Below are 23,743 nucleotides of genomic sequence, written 5' to 3'. Positions count from 1 at the left end.
GGAAGCTACTACTTGAAGAATGCCTAATGCTTGACCTATGGGGTCACCACATCACAGTTGCTATTACTAACTGTTAAATGTTCTGATGTACCACACAGGTTTATTGTATCGCAAAGAAGAACTGAGAAGTTTTATATTAAGGACAATATGACCAAGTGGTTATAGTCCACTGAGATGATTTATCTGATTATATTAATTTTTATTTGCTATTTTGATGGTTTTGCTTATCTGGGTGCCCCCCATCCCTGCCGCCACCTTTTTGGATGTAATGGTAGATTTGGAGGAAGGACATAAACCCAGGGCATGTATGCTAAGCCAGTACTCTACTACTTAACTATATTCTAATTCTATGATATACGCTTTAAAATTCACAAACGTGAAAAATATATAACAAGCAAAAGGAGTATGAAAATAAATATATAGTGAGCAAATTCATATACTGGAAAATGAAAGATATAAAGATGATTTTTTTTGTACCTTAAAAATGATTTCTCTTAGTTTGTCAGAGTACTTCTGATTTAACAGCAAGGCATAAAGTATGTCAGCATTTCCTGGTTCAAACATCAGTAAGAAAAGCTGACCTCTAGTTGGGCTGGTTCGTAGAAGACTGAAGAGTATATCCAAAATTCCAAAGAGCTTTTTAAGTTAAACAACACAAAACAAAAAATCATTTATGTATACAGGCAGCACAAGGGTGTATGTCTCAATCAGTTATTTAAACTAAATCTGATACACCATGCTTCTTGTCTCTGATCTCTTTTGTATTTTCCATTTCCTTTTGCATAGCCTTCCATGATACATACTCAGTATCTCTGAAACCATTCCTTCATTATTTGCCCATATGAAGAGAGATCTCTTCTATAGAAGTTCTACTCTGGTTCCTAAACATGTAAAATCCTCCTGTACTGCCTCACACATTTATATCTCTCTTTCAATCATACTCTTGTTTCACAGTTACCTGTTAACTTCTCTTAACTGTGTAAATTCCATTAGGTTAAAAAAATTCCATCTGCATCCCTTAATACTACTGTATACATATATTTAAAAGTTCTAAAGTTGACGGCAGGTAATACTCACAAAAAAATTATGAAAACGAACTGAAAATCTGCCAGATACAACTACGTAATGGTTTGGATATGAAAGGCTCATGTGCTGAAGGCTTGTTTGGTCAAGCGGGAGGAACTAATGGGGTGATCAGATCCTAAAGATTCAGATCATAAGGACCTACTTCATCAAGTGACTAATGACTAGTAAGTCATTATTGTATTATAATGGCTATAATAATGGTGACTAGGTTATAATAATGAGTATAAATTGTAATGGCTATAAATGATTATTATAATGGGCTATACAAAGGTCAAAGGAAAGAGAATACTTACCTTTAGGTATGATTGGGGGAAATAATAAATGGAATCATGTCTCTGTGAACTATTTCCTGTCCCTGGCTCCTTCCTATCCTGCTCCTTTCTGCCTCTTGATTGTCAAAAAGGAGCAGATTTGCTCTACTATGCTATACATGTATATACATGACTTATCATGGCTCAGAAGCAAGAAGGGAAAACGACAATAGGATGGAAAACTCTTGAGTCATAAGCCAAAGGAAACCCTTATTCTTTATGACAGTTCATCTCTGGTGTTTTGTCACAGCAACTACTTTCCAGATAGAAACTGTAATGTACTTCTTTACCTGTGTAATATTTCGACAGGATCCAAAACAATTCTATTCATTAGACAATTAAGTATCTAACTTTACAAAATGACAAAGTAATTCAACAGTTAAAAGTAAAATTCATCTCAGCTATACTACCTGTTCTTCTTCATTAGTAGCGGCTATATAACCTATGATACTTTGAATTTCTTCATGGCTTCCACCTTTACAAAGAAAGTACTTAATTAGCCCATACAATGAAGTCCTTATTGTTCGAATATCATCTGGAGATAGCTCATTACATATAGAACTATGCCTGAAAGAGAAAACAAAAGTGTTAAAGTTGAAATAATAATTTAAATTATTTGATAATTTTATATAAGAGAATTCATAATGTTAAAAATAAAAGCTAGTAAGACATGATAAAGGTACTTGTTACCAAGCCTGATTACCTGACTCTGATCCTGGGACTCAGGTGGTATGAGATAACCGAGTCTCACAAGCTGGCCTAACTCCACACACGCGTCATGGCACATAACACCCCCCCCCCCACACACACACACACACAAAACACACACATATACAACGCAAAGAAATAAATGTATTTTTTAAAATTAAAAAACAAAAACCTTTCTAGGAACTTGCCATAAAGTCTATACAGTACTTGCTTTATAAGCATGAGGCCCTGAGTATATTCCCAGGAACCCAGGTAAAACGCTGGATATGGTAGTACACAGTTGAAGTCCTAAAACTAGGAGGGTGGAAACAGATAGATTCCTGGGGCTTCCTACTATACACCTTAGCCAAAGAGTGAGCCACAGGGCAGGAAGAGTCTATCTCAAAAAACCAAAGGAGATGGAATCTGAGGGAAAACGAACCTAAGGTTGCTCTCTGGCTTCTCCACATACACATGTGCACAAGCCCCATATAAAAAGAACACACACAATTGGCCTGGGAAACTGACTCACTCCATCAATAAATGCTTGCTATGCAAGCCTAAGTTTCTGAGTTGAGGTCCCCAGAACCCATGTAAAATGCTGAGTGTGGCAGCCAGTGCTGGGGAAAGGATGATAGAAGGTTCTTAGGATTTGTTGGATATCCATCAAGCCAAATAGATGAGCTCCAGGTTTAAGAAGAGCCACTGCCTCAAAAACCAAGATGGGGGACAATTAAGAAGGATACCAGAGGGGCTGGAGAGATAGCTTAGGAGTTAAGGGCACTGACTGCTCTTCCAGAGGTCCTGAGTTCAAATCCCAGCAACCACATAGTGGCTCACAACCATCTATAAATGGGATCCGATGCCCTCTTCTGGTGTGTCTGAAGAAAGCGACAGTGTGTGTACACACATTAAAAAAATATATAAATCTTAAAGAAAAAAGGGATTCTAGAGAGGTTAAGGATTTAGCTTAAGTTATAAACTGCTTGCCTAGCACGTACAAGGCCCTACCCAGGTTTAGTCCTCAGTCCCAAGAAAAAGAACACCAGAAGCTGGGTACAGTGTCTGCACCTTTAATCATAGCATTCAGGGGAACAGTCTAGGACAACCAGAACTATGCAGAGAAACCCTTTCTCAAAAAAATAAAAATAAAAAAGGGGAGCAGAAGTTGACCTCGGGCATCCAATAGCATGTGCACATATATTCCCTCCACCCCATGAATGCACACAATACACAATACACACAATACACACACACACACACACACACACACACACACACACACACACTTTTAATATAATTATTACAGTCTGTGGTATCTTTGCTTTCTTTTCTTTTTTTTGTTTAAGAAAGGGTCTAACCTTTCATAGGCTGATCTACAACTTACTATGGAGCTGAGAATGACTGAGAGCTTCTGATCCTACTGCCTCTAACACCTAAATGCTGGCATTACATGCTTGCAGTAACACAGGGTGTCTATGAATCTGTTCATTAGGAAAGTACTCTACCAAATGAATAGCATAGTTTGCTTCTTTTACACTAAGGGATATTTTAAGAGTTTCAATGACAAAAATTAAACTACCACAATATTCATTATACAACTATAAAATTATAATAATAAGAATCAGACAGTTGTATGTGTCTTTACATATTAACTAATTTAATTCTCGAGACCATCACAGGTCATAGTCACTTTTTAATCTGCTCTAGACAGATGAAAAAGCTTAAATACAGACAATTTGAGAGATTTGAATAACATTACACAATTAACAAAAACCAACATACAAACCTAATAAATGTGGATCTACCACTATCACTTTAGCCTCTACACTACCCTGTTTCTCTGAAGTTTTAAAGTTCCAGAACTGCTGGACAAGGGAACAAGCTACATACACACTCAGTCAAGTGTCAGACAGAAAACAGCAAACTAAACTGAGAAGGAACCAAGATGTCATACCCATAATAAATCCTAAGTGTATCCAGGAGAAACTGCACACCATACTTCTTCCTGAAAACTCGCCTGCTGTCTTTAATGATCGTCGAAAGATACTGTATATGACCTAAAATAAAATGTTCACATAAAATAACATAACTAGAATAAAGTCACACTGATGGCTGTTCATTCCAAAGACAACTGTATAATATTTTATTCGATAGCTTGGTCTTACCAATCCGAAAAGGAAAATCTCCACGGTTCCAAATACGGAAGTCAAAGAGTAAGCACTGATACATTTGCTGAAGCAACAGTGTGTTTTTTTCTAACGATACCTGTTCAATTAGTAATTGAATTGCCATCAATACATTAACATCCATTAGAGTACCTGGCACCTAAAATTTAACAGAGAAGAGTTTCATAAAGGTCAGTTTAAATAATAGTATAAAGCTATAGCTTCAAATAACTCAGAACATCCATAAAATGTAGAATAAAATATGGTTCAAAATATAAACAACTTAAATCATTAGTGTTTCTGATTTAACACTGGATCATATTTTCCTCATGTCACATCCTTTTTTTAACACTCAAAGCACCTTATCACTCTAAATTTTTAGAGAAGCTCTAAGAAATTATTATCACTCCCATTTTACAGACTGTGAACCTAAAGAATGAAACAGCATCTCCTTTAAGCTCAGGCAGTCTAGTGGTACTGTCCTTAACTGTATGGTGGCTTTCCACCACACCTTTCCCTTCACAACACTGTGAGGAAGACAAGACTGTGTTCATTTCCCCCAACTGTTTTGCTGATAAGTAAATTAACCTCAAGAAAAATGACTTTTACTGGAGCCTTACACACCAACTTTGTAAGGTCTCTCAACAACATTATAAAGTGATCTTATAGAGGGAGCTTCAAAAGAATTCTACACTGGTAGTTCACCAGAAAGCAGGCTACAAATTTAGTATACTGGCATCCTAGGTTGATCATAAAATATCAGCTTAGGATAGGAAATCTGTTAAGTGTCAGTTTCTCAATATGACTCTGTATGTTTTCTCATCTGGCCAGTAGTCTTAAGTCTGGCCTTCATAAACTGGCTTCCTAAGACAGTCTGTAAGCTAAATTAACAACTGGCGGTGGAAAGGACCCTATGTTGTACACCATGTAAAAGTACACTACAGGAAAAAGAACTTAATTTGGTTGTACAGAAGACTGTCATTCTTGGCCACACGAAATAATCTCAGTAATTTTAAAGTGAAGTTCTTCAATGATTTCCTAATTTCTCTGACATTGAATGGTAATCTTCCAGTGGTAGGAGCTTCAGACCAGGATGTAAGAGTCATTCATTCTTTCTGTTCTTTTTTCGTTTTGTTTTAATGTTGTTGTTGTTTTCTATTTTTTGAGAAAAGTTTCTCTGTGTATCCTTGGCTTTTCTGGTACTTACTCTGTAGACAATGGTAGCCGTGAACTCAGAGATCACCCTGCCTCTGCCCAGCAAGTGCAGGGTTTAAAGTTGTGCACCACCACGCACAGCCTCAGTCTTTTTTTTTTTTTTCATCTTTCAAACTGCCTAGTAGTTATCTGAAATGGCTATACAGGGCTTAACTAATGTTTTCATTTCTTTTTAAAGACAGGGTCTATGTAGCTCTGACTGTCTTACAACTCTCTATGTAGACCAGGACAAGCTTAATCTTACAGAACCCAACCTGCCTCTTCCTCCCAAATGTGGTACTGAAAGTATGCACAGCTATGAGCAGCCTTCTGTGTCAGGAGCGTTCCTTCTAACGCTGTCACTAGGAGACACTCGACCAGGATGAGGTGGTACTCTGGATTTATTAGTCTCATGGAAAGCTTCTGTCTTTCCAAACATCTTATGATGGAGCCTTTCAGCAGCTACCAAAGTTTAAAACAAAACAAACAAAAAGTCGGTAGGAGAGAAGCCAAATCCTGGTATATGCACAGGGCTTCCAATCAAGTCAGTGGTGTGATTTGCTGTAATTATTCCTTATAGACTGGGGCTTATAGAAAGCCCCATGGTAGATTTGATTACCTTCTGAAGTAAAGCACCAAGAGTTGCAACCCCATGGGACTGAATAAGATTGTCCTGGTTGATGGGATGTCTCTGGATGAAGTGTTTCACAATCAAAATGAATGTTGCAATTAGGTTTTTCTCCAGCCTTGACTCTGTGAAAACAGGATCACGCTCATCACCTTTACACCACGTATTTTATATCGCTGCACAAAGAAGCACTTCCATGTGTTAGCTTGCTTCCAAGACATATTTGGACAATGAAATCAGAAAAAGCAGTAAGTATTTTCTATATAATTGTATCCATATGTAAATATTTTCTTGGTGCCAAGATTTAACAATATGATGGAGTTTTTCCCTCTAAGAGTATAAACTAAAGATAGTCAAAAGTAAAATTACTATCTTCAGTGTTTTGACCAAAGTATTATAAAAATTTACTAAGTCAGTTCAGTAGGGGAGCTCTAACAGTTATAAATAATTACGTGATATGGCATTTTATTTTCTAATTCTCAACTGTGTAAATGACTAATCTAGGTGGGGCTGATGTAATTTTATTACCTGATGCCTTTGTAGAGGCCACTCCCATCCCTTCTTGCTCAATAGGTGTTATTAATTCAGGAACCGTGTTTTCACTCACTGCTTCACAAGCCTGTCCTTCACTAACATGGCTTATTTGTTCCAATAAAGGAAACAGTACATTTAATCCACCTATGCAATTGATGATGTCCTACAAACAGAAATTAACAATTTTTTAATATTACAAAGTAAGAGCAATAGTGTAATTCAGTATCTGCAGTGGATATGAATATGGAATTTGTTAATAACCCTTAAGTAATGTATGTGATAGCCTCACCTGAAGGTATCCTTACACAGACAGTCTCAAAGATAACTGTAACTTACATTCAAAAGAGACCATTTGGGTCATTTTTCTGTGCTTGTGTTTTTAGAAAGTTCAAACACACGCAACATATAACGTAACTCCAAAAGTGCCAAGAACAGGCAATTGTCACACAACTGTACAATTATGCATTAAAAACACAGGTGAGAAACCAGAAGTATGACTCACTCCTCTAATTTAGTTAACAAGAGATAGAATAGGTGAAGTAAGCTAAAATATAAAAAGTGCTCATGGAGGTTGGGGATTTAGCTCAGTGGTAGAGCGCTTGCCTAGGAAGCGCAAGGCCCTGGGTTCGGTCCCCAGCTCCAAAAAAAAAAGAACCAAAAAAAAAAAAAAAGTGCTCATGGCTGACAAAAAAGAAATGTTATATAAAGTTACTCTTATCATTAATCACTAACACATTCAGACCTACTCTGATGTGTTATTGTACCCTGGTAATCCTAGTGCAAAAAAGGCTGAGGTAGAAACATTCCAAATTCAAGGCCAGCCTGGGAAGGAAAAAGAGAGAAATGAAGAGAGAAAGGGAAGAAAGAGGAGCAGAAAGGTAAGGCGAGGAGATGAAGAGATTAACAAATCTCTCATCTCATGGTTACCTGTCACAACTGCAGTTATAAAACACTAATTTAGCCAAACTTCCCAAAACAATGTTTTTAATGTTGTATCTGTACCTGACTTTTTTTTTTTTTTATTAACTTGAGTATTTCTTATATACATTTCAAGTGTTATTCCCTTTCCCGGTTTCCGGGCAAACATCCCCCTCCCCCCTTCCCTTCCTTATGGGTGTTCCCCTCCCCATCCTCCCCCCATTGCCGCCCTCCCCCCAACAATCTAGTTCACTGGGGGTTCAGTCTTAGCAGGACCCAGGGCTTCCCCTTCCACTGGTGCTCTTACTATGTACCTGACATTTTAAGGGCTATTCATACTACATACCTGCCACTTTGTTTTGTATATTTTAAATGATCCAAAATTCATTTTACCCATTACATAAAAAGATAAAAGTGTATGCTGGGAATAAACCATAACAATTACTGATTGTAAAGAGCTCTCTCCATGGTAGGAACTGAACTTTTTGGATGACAAATATTTTTCCCCTCAGTTGTCTTTTTCATTTTTGTGAGGGGGAGGCTTTAATTTTACTTAAACATAAAAACATAACTGTCTTTCTCTTAATAATTCTGTTCCTGTCTTGATTCCCACATTAGGCAAAATTACCTAATTTATATAGTTATAATAAAAAGTACTAAGGACTGATTTTCAGATCTGCACATAAGTAAATTTCTATATGTAACGCACAGAATTCATCTTATAAAGACAATATTACAAAGGAAGCAAAAGTTAAACTGTAACTTATACATGAATATAAACAAGAACATATTTTTTGAGCTGGCTTGATGGACAGCATAGTTTACAAAGGTAGTTAAGTTCCAGCCAGTCACTCTACTATACTTATTCATCCTTCAGAATATAAATCTGCATAACATTTTATCTATCTATCTATCTATCTATCTATCTATCTATCTAATATCTATCTATTAATCATATATCTATCTATATCTAACTATCTATCTATTTAAAGATTTTTTTTTATTTTGTAGACAGAGTCTCACTAAACAGCCTTGGATGGCCTGGAACTACCCAAAAAGACCAAGCTGAACACAAATCAAAGAGATCTGTCTCTCTCTGCCTCCCAAGTGCTGGGATTAAAGGCACCACAACCATGTCCCAACACTGCATAAAATTTTAACAGAGACCTATTATTACAATCAATTTGGTGATGCTTAGAAGATAAAATCTGGTTTAGTGGATACATTATGCACAAGATTGAGAACCTGAAGGTCTGAGATCAAATCCCAATTACCCACGGAGAACTCTGGGCAGGACTGCCTGATAACTCCAGCACTGGGAGACAGAGACAGGGAGATCCTGAAAGCTCATTGAGCAGCTAGCTTACTTGGCCTAAAAGGCAAGCTTCCTGCTCAATCAAAGCAACAGGTGACGCACAATAGATTTCTAACTGTGTGCACAAGAGCACGCGCACGCACACACACACACACACACACACACACACACACACACACACACACACACGCACACCCCGCGCTCTCCTCTCTGTCCTCCTCTCATACTGTAGAATGTCCTGTGTCCAGCTCCTAATATTGAAAAATTCTAGCTGTATGCTCTTCTTAAGTAAACTTAATTTAAATTATAGTACAATGCCCACTGTATATTATTAATTTACCTTAATGTCCCAATTCACTACTTTGTTTCCTGTTAATCTTCCATGCAAACAGTTACTAGACAAGTCAAGGCAAATTGAATTTTTGCAAGCCTAAGAACAAAAGAAAAATACAGCAAGCACCTTATTGCAATTAGAACAAAACATAACTTTAATTACATTGAGAATATTCCACCATAATTTTTAAAGTGCAAAATAAAATCAATAATAACATGCCTGGCATTTGTTTTTTTAGTGTTCTATCTACCTACCTACCTATCTAGCTAGCTAGCTAGCTGTGTTGTATATGTGTTTCTGTGTGGGGGCATGTAAGCAGGTCTAAAGCTGGGAGGCCAGAGGCAGCCATCAGGCTTTAGACGTCATTAATCCTTCTTTACCTTCTTTTTTGGACAGGATCTCTCACCAAACCTAGAGCTCACCATTAGCTAGACTGACTGGCCGGCAATCTACGCAGCAGTCTCTGACCCTCCCACCACTGGGGTTACAGGCACACATCATAATGTCCAGTCTTTAGATAGCTGCTTGAGGATCCAAGTCCAGGTCCTCATGATTACATATCAAGTACTTTAAGTAGTATCTCTTTTAAAAAAATAAATCACTCAACTTTAGACATGTATCATTAGAACAGCATTTTGGAGAAACAAACTTTCAATAAATTGACTTACATATAAACTACATTTCTTGAGAAAAAACAGTAAGGCAATAACTGATATTTAAAAGTACATATTTTTAAAAATTCAGTCTCAAAAGATACAATCTATAAAAAGGTAAAAAACCATAATGTTAAAAACCACAAAAGAATATGTCACTGGGTATACTACTTGAACTTATGTTTTTATATTTATTTATTTTATGCGTATGAGTTCTGTAGCTGTCTTCAGCCACACCAGAAGAGGACGTCAGATCCCATTACAGATGGCTGTGAGCCACCATGTGGTTGCTGGGAATTGAACTCAGGACCTCTAGAAGAGCAGTCAGTGCTCTTAACCACTGAGCATCTCTCCAGCCCCCTCGGTATACTATTTGAATTAGATGCAATGATTTCCTAGAATCTGGAGACTGAATAGTAGTTGCCAAGAAAGAAGATTATTATGTTTAGGTAAACAAACATATTGTTTGGGAAAAATATATAGCTCTTGACTGGATCAAAACTAACTTTTGCTAAATAAGTATTTTTGGGGAAAACTCAATAGATGATAGATTCAATTATGTAAGAAACATTTTAAAAATATTCAGGGATAAAGTTTTATAGTTATATCAATCTACTTGTACAAATGACTTGAAAAAAGTCATCAAATACAACAAAATATTAACAATTGGCTAATTCAAGAAAGAAATGTATAGGATAATTACACTGCTTTTTTTCTTTTTAACTTCTAAGGTTTGAAAATTTTCAAAATATAAAGTTGGAAGAACATAAAATCAGTAAATATATTTTATCAGGTCAAATGTAACAAATAAACAGTATGAAATGTACCAGCTTGCTAAACTAGAAAAATGTATTTTAAGTTGCCTCATACAATATAAGTACTTTCTATGTCAATGAAACATTAAATATGATGAGGAGAAATAATGCTGTTTGTGGCACTTGACTGCTTTCTTCTTCCCACTGTACCTTATAGCTCTTTCCTTCCATCTTTGCTAGTTTGTTACTTTCATTAACTGAGTTTTAAAAAATGGCAGGTATACTGGAAAGTGTTTTTATCCTTTAGAAAGCATCTCCCCTACCCTCAACATCATATTTTTAAAAAGCAAAGTTTGAGTATTGCTGTTTCACTTCTCTTAAGATAACTAGAGAATTACAAGTTTAAAAGGTTTCATCACTAAAACCAACTCAGAACAAATTTCAGAAACTATTTCAATACATACTAAAATGACACACAACCTAACTCCGGTTGAGGAGGTAAGCCTTAATTTTTGCTGCTTCTCAACTTCCTTTTACAATCCCTAATTTTTTAAAACTCAAGACTCAAGCTCCAGCCCCCAACTCCCCCAATTACCCACTGAAATGACAAAAGGAATAATCCGAGCTCGTGGAAGTTACAATCCGGCACAACCCATGCATTCACTCTGACCTTTCCTGTGTAGTGGAGGAGGAGGTTACTTGGCAAACCGGCCATATCACAGTCCTGACACTTCCACGGGCTTAAGCAGTTTGGACCTGAAAATTAGTTACATACATACACACACATCACTAATACATGGTCTCTTTGATTCTATGTTACCAGAACAAACTTTAAAATCAAGATACTTCAAGTTACTCAAATAACAGAGTTAAAACACACTGTATACATGTACTTTAGTTTACGTCACCTCTAATTTTTCCAAAGCCTAGAGAGTTTGGGGAGTTAATTAATCTCTCATGTATGAAAATATTATAAAATACTAAATTTGTATTGATTTATCTAATAAAACAAATTCAAAAAATAAGAAAACAGAAAGGCATTAAAAATGTGATACTTAGCATGGTGGTACACAACACACATATGTTTTATATGTATTTATTTTTATTTTATGTGCATTGGTGTTTTGACTGCATGTATGTCATGTGAGGATGTCAAATCACATGGAACTGGAGTAGAGATTATGGACAGTCGTGAGCTACATGTGGTGCTGTGAACAGCCAGTGCTCTTAACTGCTGAGTCGCCTCCCCAGCCCAGTTGGTATACACCTTTAGTGCTAGGACTCAGAAGGCAGAAGCAGGCAGATCTCTGTAAGTTCAAGGCCACACAGGGTTATATAATTAGACCCTATCTTTGAAAAAAACTGTTTTTTCAATCAGGACAGACAGCAGAGAAGTGAAATAGCATGCGAGTAGGTGATAGTGCTCATTTTATTTACAACTAAAATGTAAACTCACATAAGGTTCCATCTCACACATAATGGAAGAGTATCTAAAATACTTAAATGAGTGAATGAGTGTGTGTATGGAGGATATGTGCATATACATACAGGTACATGTGCACGTGCACATGTAGAGAGGCCAAAGGAAGACACTGGGTATCTTCTTGTATCTCTCTCTTCCTTAGCCTCTGCCTATTCAGCATATCCCAGCTTTTGCCACAACTGGCCCCACCATATTATTATTAGACAGACCATTTACTCAATCTGAAGCTCATCATTTATGTAGGCTGGCTGGCCTAGGACCCACTTGTCTTGACACATTAACACTGGGGTTATGGGTGGAGGCAGCCACATCCAGCTTTTCCAGAGATGCTCACATCAAAACTCAGGTTCTTCTGCTTCCGCTGAGCCATCTCCACAGCACAGCTTGTACTCCATGTTATGGAGCTGTGCTAAAGCTGGCATACTTCTGTGCCATCAAGAGCACTGGGACTGTCCTCTTTTGAGTATATGACATGTGTATACAACCACTCTCTTATTCACACTTTTAATGTTTCTTCTCAGAATTTAATAATTAAAACGACTAAAACTCTAGATCCTCCCAGCACTTGGGAGGCAGAGGAAGGTGTATCTCTATGAGTCCCAGGCCGGCCTGGTGTAGAGAGCAAGTTCCAGGAAGCCAGGGCTACACAGAAAAACTCTGTCTCCAAAAATAAACAACAAATTATAAACAGTTTATAATCATAAACTCAAAACCAACAGAGGTAAAAAACGATAATTTATAATAATGATATAATTCTCATTTAAGAGTAAAACTGTAAGTAGAACTATAAGAATAAGCTATATACTAATATAGCCACAAACACTGCACTAAATGACATTTCTTTTTTTTAAAGATATATTTATTTTTATATATGAGTACACTGTAGCTGTCCTCAGACACACCAGAAGAGGGTATTGGATCCCATTACAGATGGTTGTGAGCCACCATGTGGTTGCTGGGATTTGAACTCAGGACCTCTGGAAGAACAGTCAGTGCGTTTAACCACTAAGCCATCTCTCTAGCCCCCAAATAACTTATTTTTAACCACACATTTACTTGGATTAGAAACCACACATTTAAATACTCAGTGAGTGTCAAAGAAATGATAAGGTTCTAATTTAAACTCTGAAAAATCCAGAGAGTCCTATTCATCTCGAAACTCCTATGCAATTTGAACAGGGTATTTTTATGAAAAACAGGCTCTCTGCAGAAGTAATATCTATGACTCTTAAAATTTTTAATTCAGAATATTCTGATAAAATATGCTAGAAGACAAAAATGCTAGTATTAAATAGTAATTAATATACTCAAAATTATAGTCAAAAGAAAAAACAAGAAAATTTATAATACTATCCAAGAATATCTAACTGTACTGCCTTCAGAAATTCTTTACGTATATTAATGTATAAATCATAAAATGACAAATTCTGGGGAAAGATTCATGATTTTAGAATCACTTATATAATTTCTTATGTAAGTAATATTATATGTGATTTCATCAACTCGTTATCATCTGTCTAAAGTACTTATAGTGTTGTGGAAGTGAATGACCTTAAAATTCACACTAAAAAATAATTTCCAATGTGACTGTATTACAATTAGAGACTTTAAACAAAAAATTAAAAATAAATTATGTCTTAAGAATGGGATCCTAATCAGACAGAGTCCCTCGTAAGAAAAGGATGAGACACTATAGAGATCTGGTCTTTTTCTTTATATGCATAGTAAGGGAAAAAGTCATATTGAGATTACAGTAAGAAAGGGGCTACCTAAAACAAAGAGATGCCTCACTAGAAAACAATATTCATATTACCTTAATCTTGAACTTTTACCCTCCAGAAAGGTTAAGAGGTCCTGAGTTCAATTCCCAGGAACCACATGGAGACACACAACCACCTGTAATGGGATGTGATGCCCTTTTCTGGTGTGTCTGAAGACAGCTACAGTGTATTCATACACATTGAATATAAAGCTTTTTTAAAAATTTAAAGATCATTCAAAATGGGTCTGGAGAGGTAGCTCCGTGGTTAAGAGTGCATAGTACTTGGGTTCAGTTCCCAGCGCCCAGATGAAGCAGCTCATGAACTTACAAAGGTGTACACATACATACATACCACATACACACACACACACATACACACCATACACATATACACACACATACACACCATACACACACACATACACCACACACACACATACACACCATACACATACACACACACATACACCACACACACATACACACACACACACACACACCACACACACACACACACAAACACACACACACACACATTTTAGGTATTCCTACAAAAAAGTATAGTATACAAACAGGCTTTTCTTTTCAGCTTCAATTAACACAAACACGGGTTTATAATATAGTTCAGTACTTAGATTACTTGATCAGTGATAGATCCAGAAAATGTGAATGAATGAATGAATGAATGAGTGAATGAACGAACAAACGAACAATTCTTTAAGTTGAATAACTCTTTAGAAAATATTCAGGTAAAGTGGGAAGAGAAGGGCAATGGTGAATACTGTGGCTGTGCATGCTCACCTGCTAAGTACAAAGCCTTGACCTGAGGAGGCTGCAGAGCTTCGTGGAATATACCCACAGATCCCAGCTGGCCCTCCAGAGATGTGGGACAACCCCATTCACTATCTTGGGTTCCAGCTGAAATTAATTTGGTAAACAATTTCGATTTTTCAACTGTTCCTCCCCAGGAGGCTGATGACAATATTCCACCAAATGATGTCCGGTGAGGGGTAATGGGAGTAGAAAATGGTGGATCTGGGATTTGAGATGGTGGAGGAGTAGTGGTTCTTTGCCCAGCTGAACCAATACAACAGGAAGTAAATGGCTAAAATTTAAACAAAAACGACAATTTTAAAATAATTCTCTTCACATTTAAAAGTAAACAGTGCAAATCTGTGCTAGGTGGCACACAGGTAGTAGTCCCAGGACTGAGGAGGGCCAGGGCAAAATGGTCATGAGCTGCATAGTGAGAACCCATCTTAAAATACACAAAACAGCAATGAAATGAAATCCTATGGAGCTGTACATCCCACTCCATAGTAAAATACTTGTCTAGGATTTGTGAAGATTGGGTTTGATATCCACCAATGTGAAAGTAAATAAATGAAAGTAAAAATAAGATGAAATAGTATATATAAAACTATGCAAATAAGCACATTAAAAATAAAAGTGAAGCTAATTTTCTAACTAGATCATGATATATGTAAGCAAGTCTATACCTAAGGTAAGACTGTCAAGGTTTTGGCAAGAGAATATACACATTACTTTAATGATTCAATAAACCTTTCTTCATTGAGTCTTTAATCAGTGAGGATTATTTTTAAAAAGTTAAATAGAGGTTTACTGCTATCTACAATAGAGATAATTACTTTCCCCCCACAAAAATTTATCATTAGAATTATGTAACAGAATAATGTTAATTAAAGGCTACTCATGAGAAGCAGCAAGGAACTATCAGGTAAATCTTATTGACAAACACCCACTTTGTCCTACTAGTTACAGAAAAGACTTTCCTAAATTGGCCAGTCTCAAAAAGCTGTCTTTACCTGTGTGGAGAAGAGACTTTATGACCAGTTCAAATTTAACAGATAAGAAAGTCTATTATAGTATTTTCTTAAGCATTTTATATACTTTGAAGAAGTTTAGTGGTCTTAATTTGTTTTGTTTTGTTTTGTTTTTTATGATACTTTGGTTTGGTCTATTCTTTTCGCTGGCTTTGCTGAACCTATTTCTCCAAACCTTTCATTATATGTTTCTTTCTTTAATTGTCTTTTTTCCCCACATAAAATCTGAAATTATCTAATGGCAGACTAAGAGAAACAAATACCAACTTTCTGTATCTTAACATAGAATACAGTTCAAATTTTTAGTCAAAAACCTGAACATAGTTCATAAATGTCTTCAGGATTTTTCTATCAATAGGCCTATAAAGATTAAGTTACATATATTCACCTCATTCATGGCAGGAAATCTGAGAGGGGCAGAAACCTTTTGTTGTCCATTGTCATAGATATAGACAAGACTCTGGCCAAAGGGTCTTTTTCCAGGCACGTGAACGATGGTTATGTTGTGCTGACAAAGAAAAGGATGTATTAAAATGACTAAAATCACACTGTGCTTTTGCAATGGCATATGCTAAAAGAGTATTACTTCATAATTTGTATAAATAAAATATTAAGGAGAGCTAAAACACTGATTCAATGTTCCCAAAACAATTAACAACTTTAAGTACTACCAAAAAAAAAAACAAGCATTTACCAGAATACTTACAAATATTGTAGTCTCTTTTGCATTTTATAATGCTTTAAATATTCTTATAATTATCTTTTTCAATGAGGAGCATTTTATAATTTTTAGATAAGCAAAAGAAAGAACTAGTTTTAATAACCTCACCTTTCATTTTGAATTGAAATTCAAAAACTCTCTAGGAAATCTTCAAAAACACAATATAAGTTTCAGCAAAAAAATTATTATGGTTCTTTAATGAAAATGGTAAAATCACTAACATCTTTATAGATAGAACTTCACAACAAACAGAACGTGGAAATAAAAGTTGACGAAGCCCATAAAAACTCCTCATGAAGTTTTTTCTGCTCCCAGACCCGGTGAGAGAGAGACCCAACCGCCTGGTCAGGTGGGGACTCCCGAGGCTGCAGAGCGGAAGAGACCACCAACACTGCTCACCCCTGCCCACATCCCTGGCCCAAGAGGAAACTGTATAAGGCCTCTGGGTTCCCGTGGGGGAGGGCCCAGGAGAGGCAGGACCCCTGCCAGAGACACCGCCGGACCCTGAAGGAAACAGACCGGATAAACAGTTCTCTGCACCCAAATCCCGTGGGAGGGAGAGCTAAACCTTCAGAGAGGCAGACAAGACTGGGAAACCAGAAGAGACTGCTCCCTGCACACACATCTCGGACGCCAGAGGAAAAAGCCAAAGACCATCTGGAACCCTGGTGCACTGAAGCTCCCGGAAGGGGCGGCACAGGTCTTCCTGGTTGCTGCCGCTGCAGAGAGCCCCTGGGCAGCACCCCACGAGCGAACCTGAGCCTCGGGACCACAGGTAAGACCAAATTTTCTGCTGCAAGAAAGCTGCCTGGTGAACTCAAGACACAGGCCCACAGGAACAGCTGAAGACCTGTTGAGAGGAAAAACTACACGCCCGAAAGCAGAACACTCTGTCCCCATAACTGACTGAAAGAGAGGAAAACAGGTCTACAGCACTCCTGACACACAGGCTTATAGGACAGTCTAGCCATTGTCAGAAATAGCAGAACAAAGTAACACTAGAGATAATCTGATGGCGAGAGGCAAGCGCAGGAACCCAAGCAACAGAAACCAAGACTACATGCCATCATCAGAGCCCAATTCTCCCGCCAAAACAAACATGGAATATCCAAACACACCAGAAAAGCAAGATCTAGTTTCAAAATCATATTTGATCATGATGCTGGAGGACTTCAAGAAAGACATGAACACACTTAGGGAAACACAGGAAAACATTAATAAACAAGTAGAAGCCTACAGAGAGGAATCGCAAAAATCCCTGAAAGAATTCCAGGAAAACACAATCAAACAGTTGAAGGAATTAAAAATGGAAATAGAAGCAATCAAGAAAGAACACATGGAAACAACCCTGGATATAGAAAACCAAAAGAAGAGACAAGGAGCTGTAGATACAAGCTTCACCAACAGAATACAAGAGATGGAAGAGAGAATCTCAGGAGCAGAAGATTCCATAGAAATCATTGACTCAACTGTCAAAGATAATGTAAAGCGGAAAAAGCTACTGGTCCAAAACATACAGGAAATCCAGGACTCAATGAGAAGATCAAACCTAAGGATAATAGGTATAGAAGAGAGTGAAGACTCCCAGCTCAAAGGACCAGTAAATATCTTCAACAAAATCATAGAAGAAAACTTCCCTAACCTAAAAAAAGAGATACCCATAGACATACAAGAAGCCTACAGAACTCCAAATAGATTGGACCAGAAAAGAAACACCTCCCGTCACATAATTGTCAAAACACCAAACGCACAAAATAAAGAAAGAATATTAAAAGCAGTAAGGGAAAAAGGTCAAGTAACATATAAAGGCAGACCTATCAGAATCACACCAGACTTCTCGCCAGAAACTATGAAGGCTAGAAGATCCTGGACTGATGTTATACAGACCCTAAGAGAACACAAATGCCAGCCCAGGTTACTGTATCCAGCAAAACTCTCAATTAACATAGATGGAGAAACCAAGATATTCCATGACAAAACCAAATTTACACAATATCTTTCTACAAATCAAGCACTACAAAGGATAATAAATGGTAAAGCCCAACATAAGGAGGCAAGCTATACCCTAGAAGAAGCAAGAAACTAATCGTCTTGGCAACAAAACAAAGAGAATGAAAGCACACAAACATAACCTCACATCCAAATATGAATATAACGGGAAGCAATAATCACTATTCCTTAATATCTCTCAATATCAATGGCCTCAACTCCCCAATAAAAAGACATAGATTAACAAACTGGATACGCAACGAGGACCCTGCATTCTGCTGCCTACAGGAAACACACCTCAGAGACAAAGACAGACACTACCTCAGAGTGAAAGGCTGGAAAACAACTTTCCAAGCAAATGGTCAGAAGAAGCAAGCTGGAGTAGCCATTCTAATATCAAATAAAATCAATTTTCAATTAAAAGTCATCAAAAAAGATAAGGAAGGACACTTCATATTCATCAAAGGAAAAATCAACCAAGATGAACTCTCAATCCTAAATATCTATGCCCCAAATACAAGGGCACCTACATATGTAAAAGAAACCTTACTAAAGCTCAAAACACACATTGCACCTCACACAATAATAGTGGGAGATTTCAACACCCCACTCTCATCAATGGACAGATCATGGAAACAGAAATTACACAGAGACGTAGACAGACTAAGAGAAGTCATGAGCCAAATGGACTTAACGGATATTTATAGAACATTCTATCCTAAAGCAAAAGGATATACCTTCTTCTCAGCTCCTCATGGTACTTTCTCCAAAATTGACCATATAATTGGTCAAAAAACGGGCCTCAACAGGTACAGAAAGATAGAAATAATCCCATGCGTGCTATCGGACCACCACGGCCTAAAACTGGTCTTCAATAACAATAAGGGAAGAATGCCCACATATACGTGGAAATTGAACAATGCTCTACTCAATGATAACCTGGTCAAGGAAGAAATAAAGAAAGAAATTAAAAACTTTTTAGAATTTAATGAAAATGAAGATACAACATACTCAAACTTATGGGACACAATGAAAGCTGTGCTAAGAGGAAAACTCATAGCGCTGAGTGCCTGCAGAAAGAAACAGGAAAGAGCATATGTCAGCAGCTTGACAGCACACCTAAAAGCTCTAGAACAAAAAGAAGCAAATACACCCAGGAGGAGTAGAAGGCAGGAAATAATCAAACTCAGAGCTGAAATCAACCAAGTAGAAACAAAAAGGACCATAGAAAGAATCAACAGAACCAAAAGTTGGTTCTTTGAGAAAATCAACAAGATAGATAAACCCTTAGCCAGACTAACGAGAGGACACAGAGAGTGCGTCCAAATTAACAAAATCAGAAATGAAAAGGGAGACATAACTACAGATTCGGAGGAAATTCAAAAAATCATCAGATCTTACTATAAAAACCTATATTCAACAAAATTTGAAAATCTTCAGGAAATGGACAATTTCCTAGACAGATACCAGGTATCGAAGTTAAATCAGGAACAGATAAACCAGTTAAACAACCCCATAACTCCTAAGGAAATAGAAGCAGTCATTAAAGGTCTCCCAACCAAAAAGAGCCCAGGTCCAGACGGGTTTAGTGCAGAATTCTATCAAACCTTCATAGAAGACCTCATACCAATATTATCCAAACTATTCCACAAAATTGAAACAGATGGAGCCCTACCGAATTCCTTCTACGAAGCCACAATTACTCTTATACCTAAACCACACAAAGACACAACAAAGAAAGAGAACTTCAGACCAATTTCCCTTATGAATATCGACGCAAAAATACTCAATAAAATTCTGGCAAACCGAATTCAAGAGCACATCAAAACAATCATCCACCATGATCAAGTAGGCTTCATCCCAGGCATGCAGGGATGGTTTAATATACGGAAAACCATCAACGTGATCCATTATATAAACAAACTGAAAGAACAGAACCACATGATCATTTCATTAGATGCTGAGAAAGCATTTGACAAAATTCAACACCCCTTCATGATAAAAGTCCTGGAAAGAATAGGAATTCAAGGCCCATACCTAAACATAGTAAAAGCCATATACAGCAAACCAGTTGCTAACATTAAACTAAATGGAGAGAAACTTGAAGCAATCCCACTAAAATCAGGGACTAGACAAGGCTGCCCACTCTCTCCCTACTTATTCAATATAGTTCTTGAAGTTCTAGCCAGAGCAATCAGACAACAAAAGGAGATCAAAGGGATACAGATCGGAAAAGAAGAGGTCAAAATACCACTATTTGCAGATGACATGATAGTATATTTAAGTGATCCCAAAAGTTCCACCAGAGAACTACTAAAGCTGATAAACAACTTCAGCAAAGTGGCTGGGTATAAAATTAACTCAAATAAATCAGTTGCCTTCCTCTATACAAAAGAGAAACAAGCCGAGAAAGAAATTAGGGAAACGACACCCTTCATAATAGACCCAAATAATATAAAGTACCTTGGTGTGACTTTAACCAAGCAAGTAAAAGATCTGTACAATAAGAACTTCAAGACACTGAGGAAAGAAATTGAAGAAGACCTCAGAAGATGGAAAGATCTCCCATGCTCATGGATTGGCAGGATTAATATAGTAAAAATGGCCATTTTACCAAAAGCAATCTACAGATTCAATGCAATCCCCATCAAAATACCAATCCAATTCTTCAAAGAGTTAGACAGAACAATTTGCAAATTCATCTGGAATAACAAAAAACCCAGGATAGCTAAAGCTATCCTCAACAATAAAAGGACTTCAGGGGGAATCACTATCCCTGAACTCAAGCAGTATTACAGAGCAATAGTGATAAAAACTGCATGGTATTGGTACAGAGACAGACAGATAGACCAATGGAATAGAATTGAAGACCCAGAAATGAACCCACACACCTATGGGCACCTGATTTTTGACAAAGGAGCCAAAACCATCCAATGGAAAAAAGATAGCATTTTCAGCAAATGGTGCTGGTTCAACTGGAGGGCAACATGTAGAAGAATGCAGATCGATCCATGCTTATCACCCTGTACAAAGCTTAAGTCCAAGTGGATCAAGGACCTCCACATCAAACCAGACACACTCAAACTAATAGAAGAAAAACTAGGGAAGCATCTGGAACACATGGGCACTGGAAAAAATTTCCTGAACAAAACACCAATGGCTTATGCTCTAAGATCAAGAATCGACAAATGGGATCTCATAAAACTGCAAAGCTTCTGTAAGGCAAAGGACACTGTGGTTAGGACAAAACGGCAACCAACAGATTGGGAAAAGATCTTTACCAATCCTACAACAGATAGAGGCCTTATATCCAAAATATACAAAGAACTCAAGAAGTTAGACCGCAGGGAAACAAACAACCCTATTAAAAAATGGGGTTCAGAGCTAAACAAAGAATTCACAGCTGAGGAATGCCGAATGGCTGAGAAACACCTAAAGAAATGTTCAACATCTTTAGTCATAAGGGAAATGCAAATCAAAACAACCCTGAGATTTCACCTCACACCAGTGCGATTGGCTAAGATCAAAAACTCAGGTGACAGCAGATGCTGGCGAGGATGTGGAGAAAGAGGAACACTCCTCCATTGTTGGTGGGATTGCAGACTGGTAAAACCATTCTGGAAATCAGTCTGGAGGTTCCTCAGAAAATTGGACATTGAACTGCCTGAGGATCCAGCTATACCTCTCTTGGGCATATACCCAAAAGATGCCTCAACATATAAAAGAGACACGTGCTCCACTATGTTCATCGCAGCCTTATTTATAATAGCCAGAAAATGGAAAGAACCCAGATGCCCTTCAACAGAGGAATGGATACAGAAAATGTGGTACATCTACACAATGGAATATTACTCAGCTATCAAAAACAACGAGTTTATGAAATTCGTAGGCAAATGGTTGGAACTGGAAAATATCATCCTGAGTGAGCTAACCCAATCACAGAAAGACATACATGGTATGCACTCATTGATAAGTGGCTATTAGCCCAAATGCTTGAATTACCCTAGATCCCTAGAACAAACGAAACTCAAGACGGATGATCAAAATGTGAATGCTTCACTCCTTCTTTAAATGAGGAAAAAGAATACCCTTGGCAGGGAAGGGAGAGGCAAAGATTAAAACAGAGACTGAAGGAACACCCATTCAGAGCCTGCCCCACATGTGGCCCATACATATACAGCCACCCAATTAGACAAGATGGATGAAGCAAAGAAGTGCAGACCGGCAGGAGCCGGATGTAGATCGCTCCTGAGAGACACAGCCAGAATACAGCAAATACAGAGGCGAATACCAGCAGCAAACCACTGAACTGAGAATAGGTCCCCTATTGAAGGAATCAGAGAAAGTAGTGGAAAAGCTTGAAGGGGCTCGAGACCCCAAAAGTACAACAATGCCAAGCAACCAGAGCTTCCAGGGACTAAGCCCCTACCCAAAGACTATACATGGACTGACCCTGGACTCTGACCTCATAGGTAGCAATGCATATCCTAGTAAGAGCGCCAGTGGAAGGGGAAGCCCTGGGTCCTGCTAAGACTGAACCCCCAGTGAACTAGACTGGTGGGGGGAGGGCGGCAATGGGGGGAGGGTTGGGAGGGGAACACCCATAAGGAAGGGGAGGGGGGAGGGGGATGTTTGCCCGGAAACCGGGAAAGGGAATAACACTCGAAATGTATATAAGAAATACTCAAGTTAATAAAAAAAAAAAAAAAAGTGGAAAAAAAAAAAAACTCCTCATGAAAATACTCCTCATGAAAATAACTATGTATCTTAAAGGGAAGACAGAACCAAGAGTTTGACATGGCATCCTCAAAGTCTTACCCAGAGAGAATCACAGAAACTGTGGTCAGGAAGCATGACTGTTGCGTACTCTCTTTTGGTGCACACTGCCACAACCAACATACCTGAGTGGGTAATAAAGGCTTCAAAACCCATTCCACTTCCTGTAAAAAAGCTAACAAAAGTATGTCATCAGAACCTCTGAGATCAAGTTGACTGTTCTCTTTATCATTGAAGGCCACCATCATTACCTACAAAGCCATCACAAATATCTTTATTAACAATGTTGCTACTTAATTCATCAGCCCAACTTTATTTCAGTCATTTTTAAATCCACTTTGGGAATAAAAGATAATAAATTATAAAAGATAACACTGTAAGTGGGATTTTATTAGGCCTTCCTAACACAGCAACCCTTTAATCAGTTCCTCATGCTGTGATGACCCCCAACCATAAAATTTTGCTGCTACTTCCAAACTGTAATTTTGCTACTCTTATGAATCATAATATAAATATCCATGTTCTCTGATAGTCTTAGGTAATGACTGTGAATTGGTCAAATAGACTTCCCAAAGGGGTTGCAAC

At 37.6% G+C, this 23,743-nt stretch overlaps 1 protein-coding gene across 9 annotated transcripts in view; it reads right to left on the bottom strand.

Moving 5' to 3' along the window:
- Nbeal1 (neurobeachin-like 1) overlaps window positions 1-23,743 on the bottom strand; it is a 168,607-nt gene that overhangs the window by 86,069 nt on the left and 58,795 nt on the right. For 8 of the 9 annotated variants that reach the window (XR_010055002.1, XM_039084849.2, XM_039084852.2 and 5 more), the window contains 11 exons: window positions 23,201-23,333; window positions 16,061-16,180; window positions 14,630-14,933; window positions 11,254-11,339; window positions 9,182-9,271; window positions 6,603-6,771; window positions 6,066-6,199; window positions 4,253-4,412; window positions 4,042-4,144; window positions 1,808-1,964; window positions 478-636 (listed from right to left, as the gene is read on the bottom strand). Coding sequence is in view for 8 of the 9 variants with exons in the window: in XM_039084849.2 (XP_038940777.1) it covers window positions 478-636; window positions 1,808-1,964; window positions 4,042-4,144; window positions 4,253-4,412; window positions 6,066-6,199; window positions 6,603-6,771; window positions 9,182-9,271; window positions 11,254-11,339; window positions 14,630-14,933; window positions 16,061-16,180; window positions 23,201-23,333 (1,615 nt within the window). In the remaining variant the exon portion in view is untranslated. The remainder of the gene's footprint in view (window positions 1-477; window positions 637-1,807; window positions 1,965-4,041; window positions 4,145-4,252; window positions 4,413-6,065; window positions 6,200-6,602; window positions 6,772-9,181; window positions 9,272-11,253; window positions 11,340-14,629; window positions 14,934-16,060; window positions 16,181-23,200; window positions 23,334-23,743) is intronic. The other variant, XM_063268126.1, reaches the window with a different exon arrangement.

This window comes from Rattus norvegicus, chromosome 9 (assembly GCF_036323735.1).
Source record: "Rattus norvegicus strain BN/NHsdMcwi chromosome 9, GRCr8, whole genome shotgun sequence".
NCBI classification, from domain to species: Eukaryota; Metazoa; Chordata; class Mammalia; order Rodentia; family Muridae; genus Rattus; species Rattus norvegicus.
This window is presented reverse-complemented; position numbering and strand designations above follow the sequence as displayed.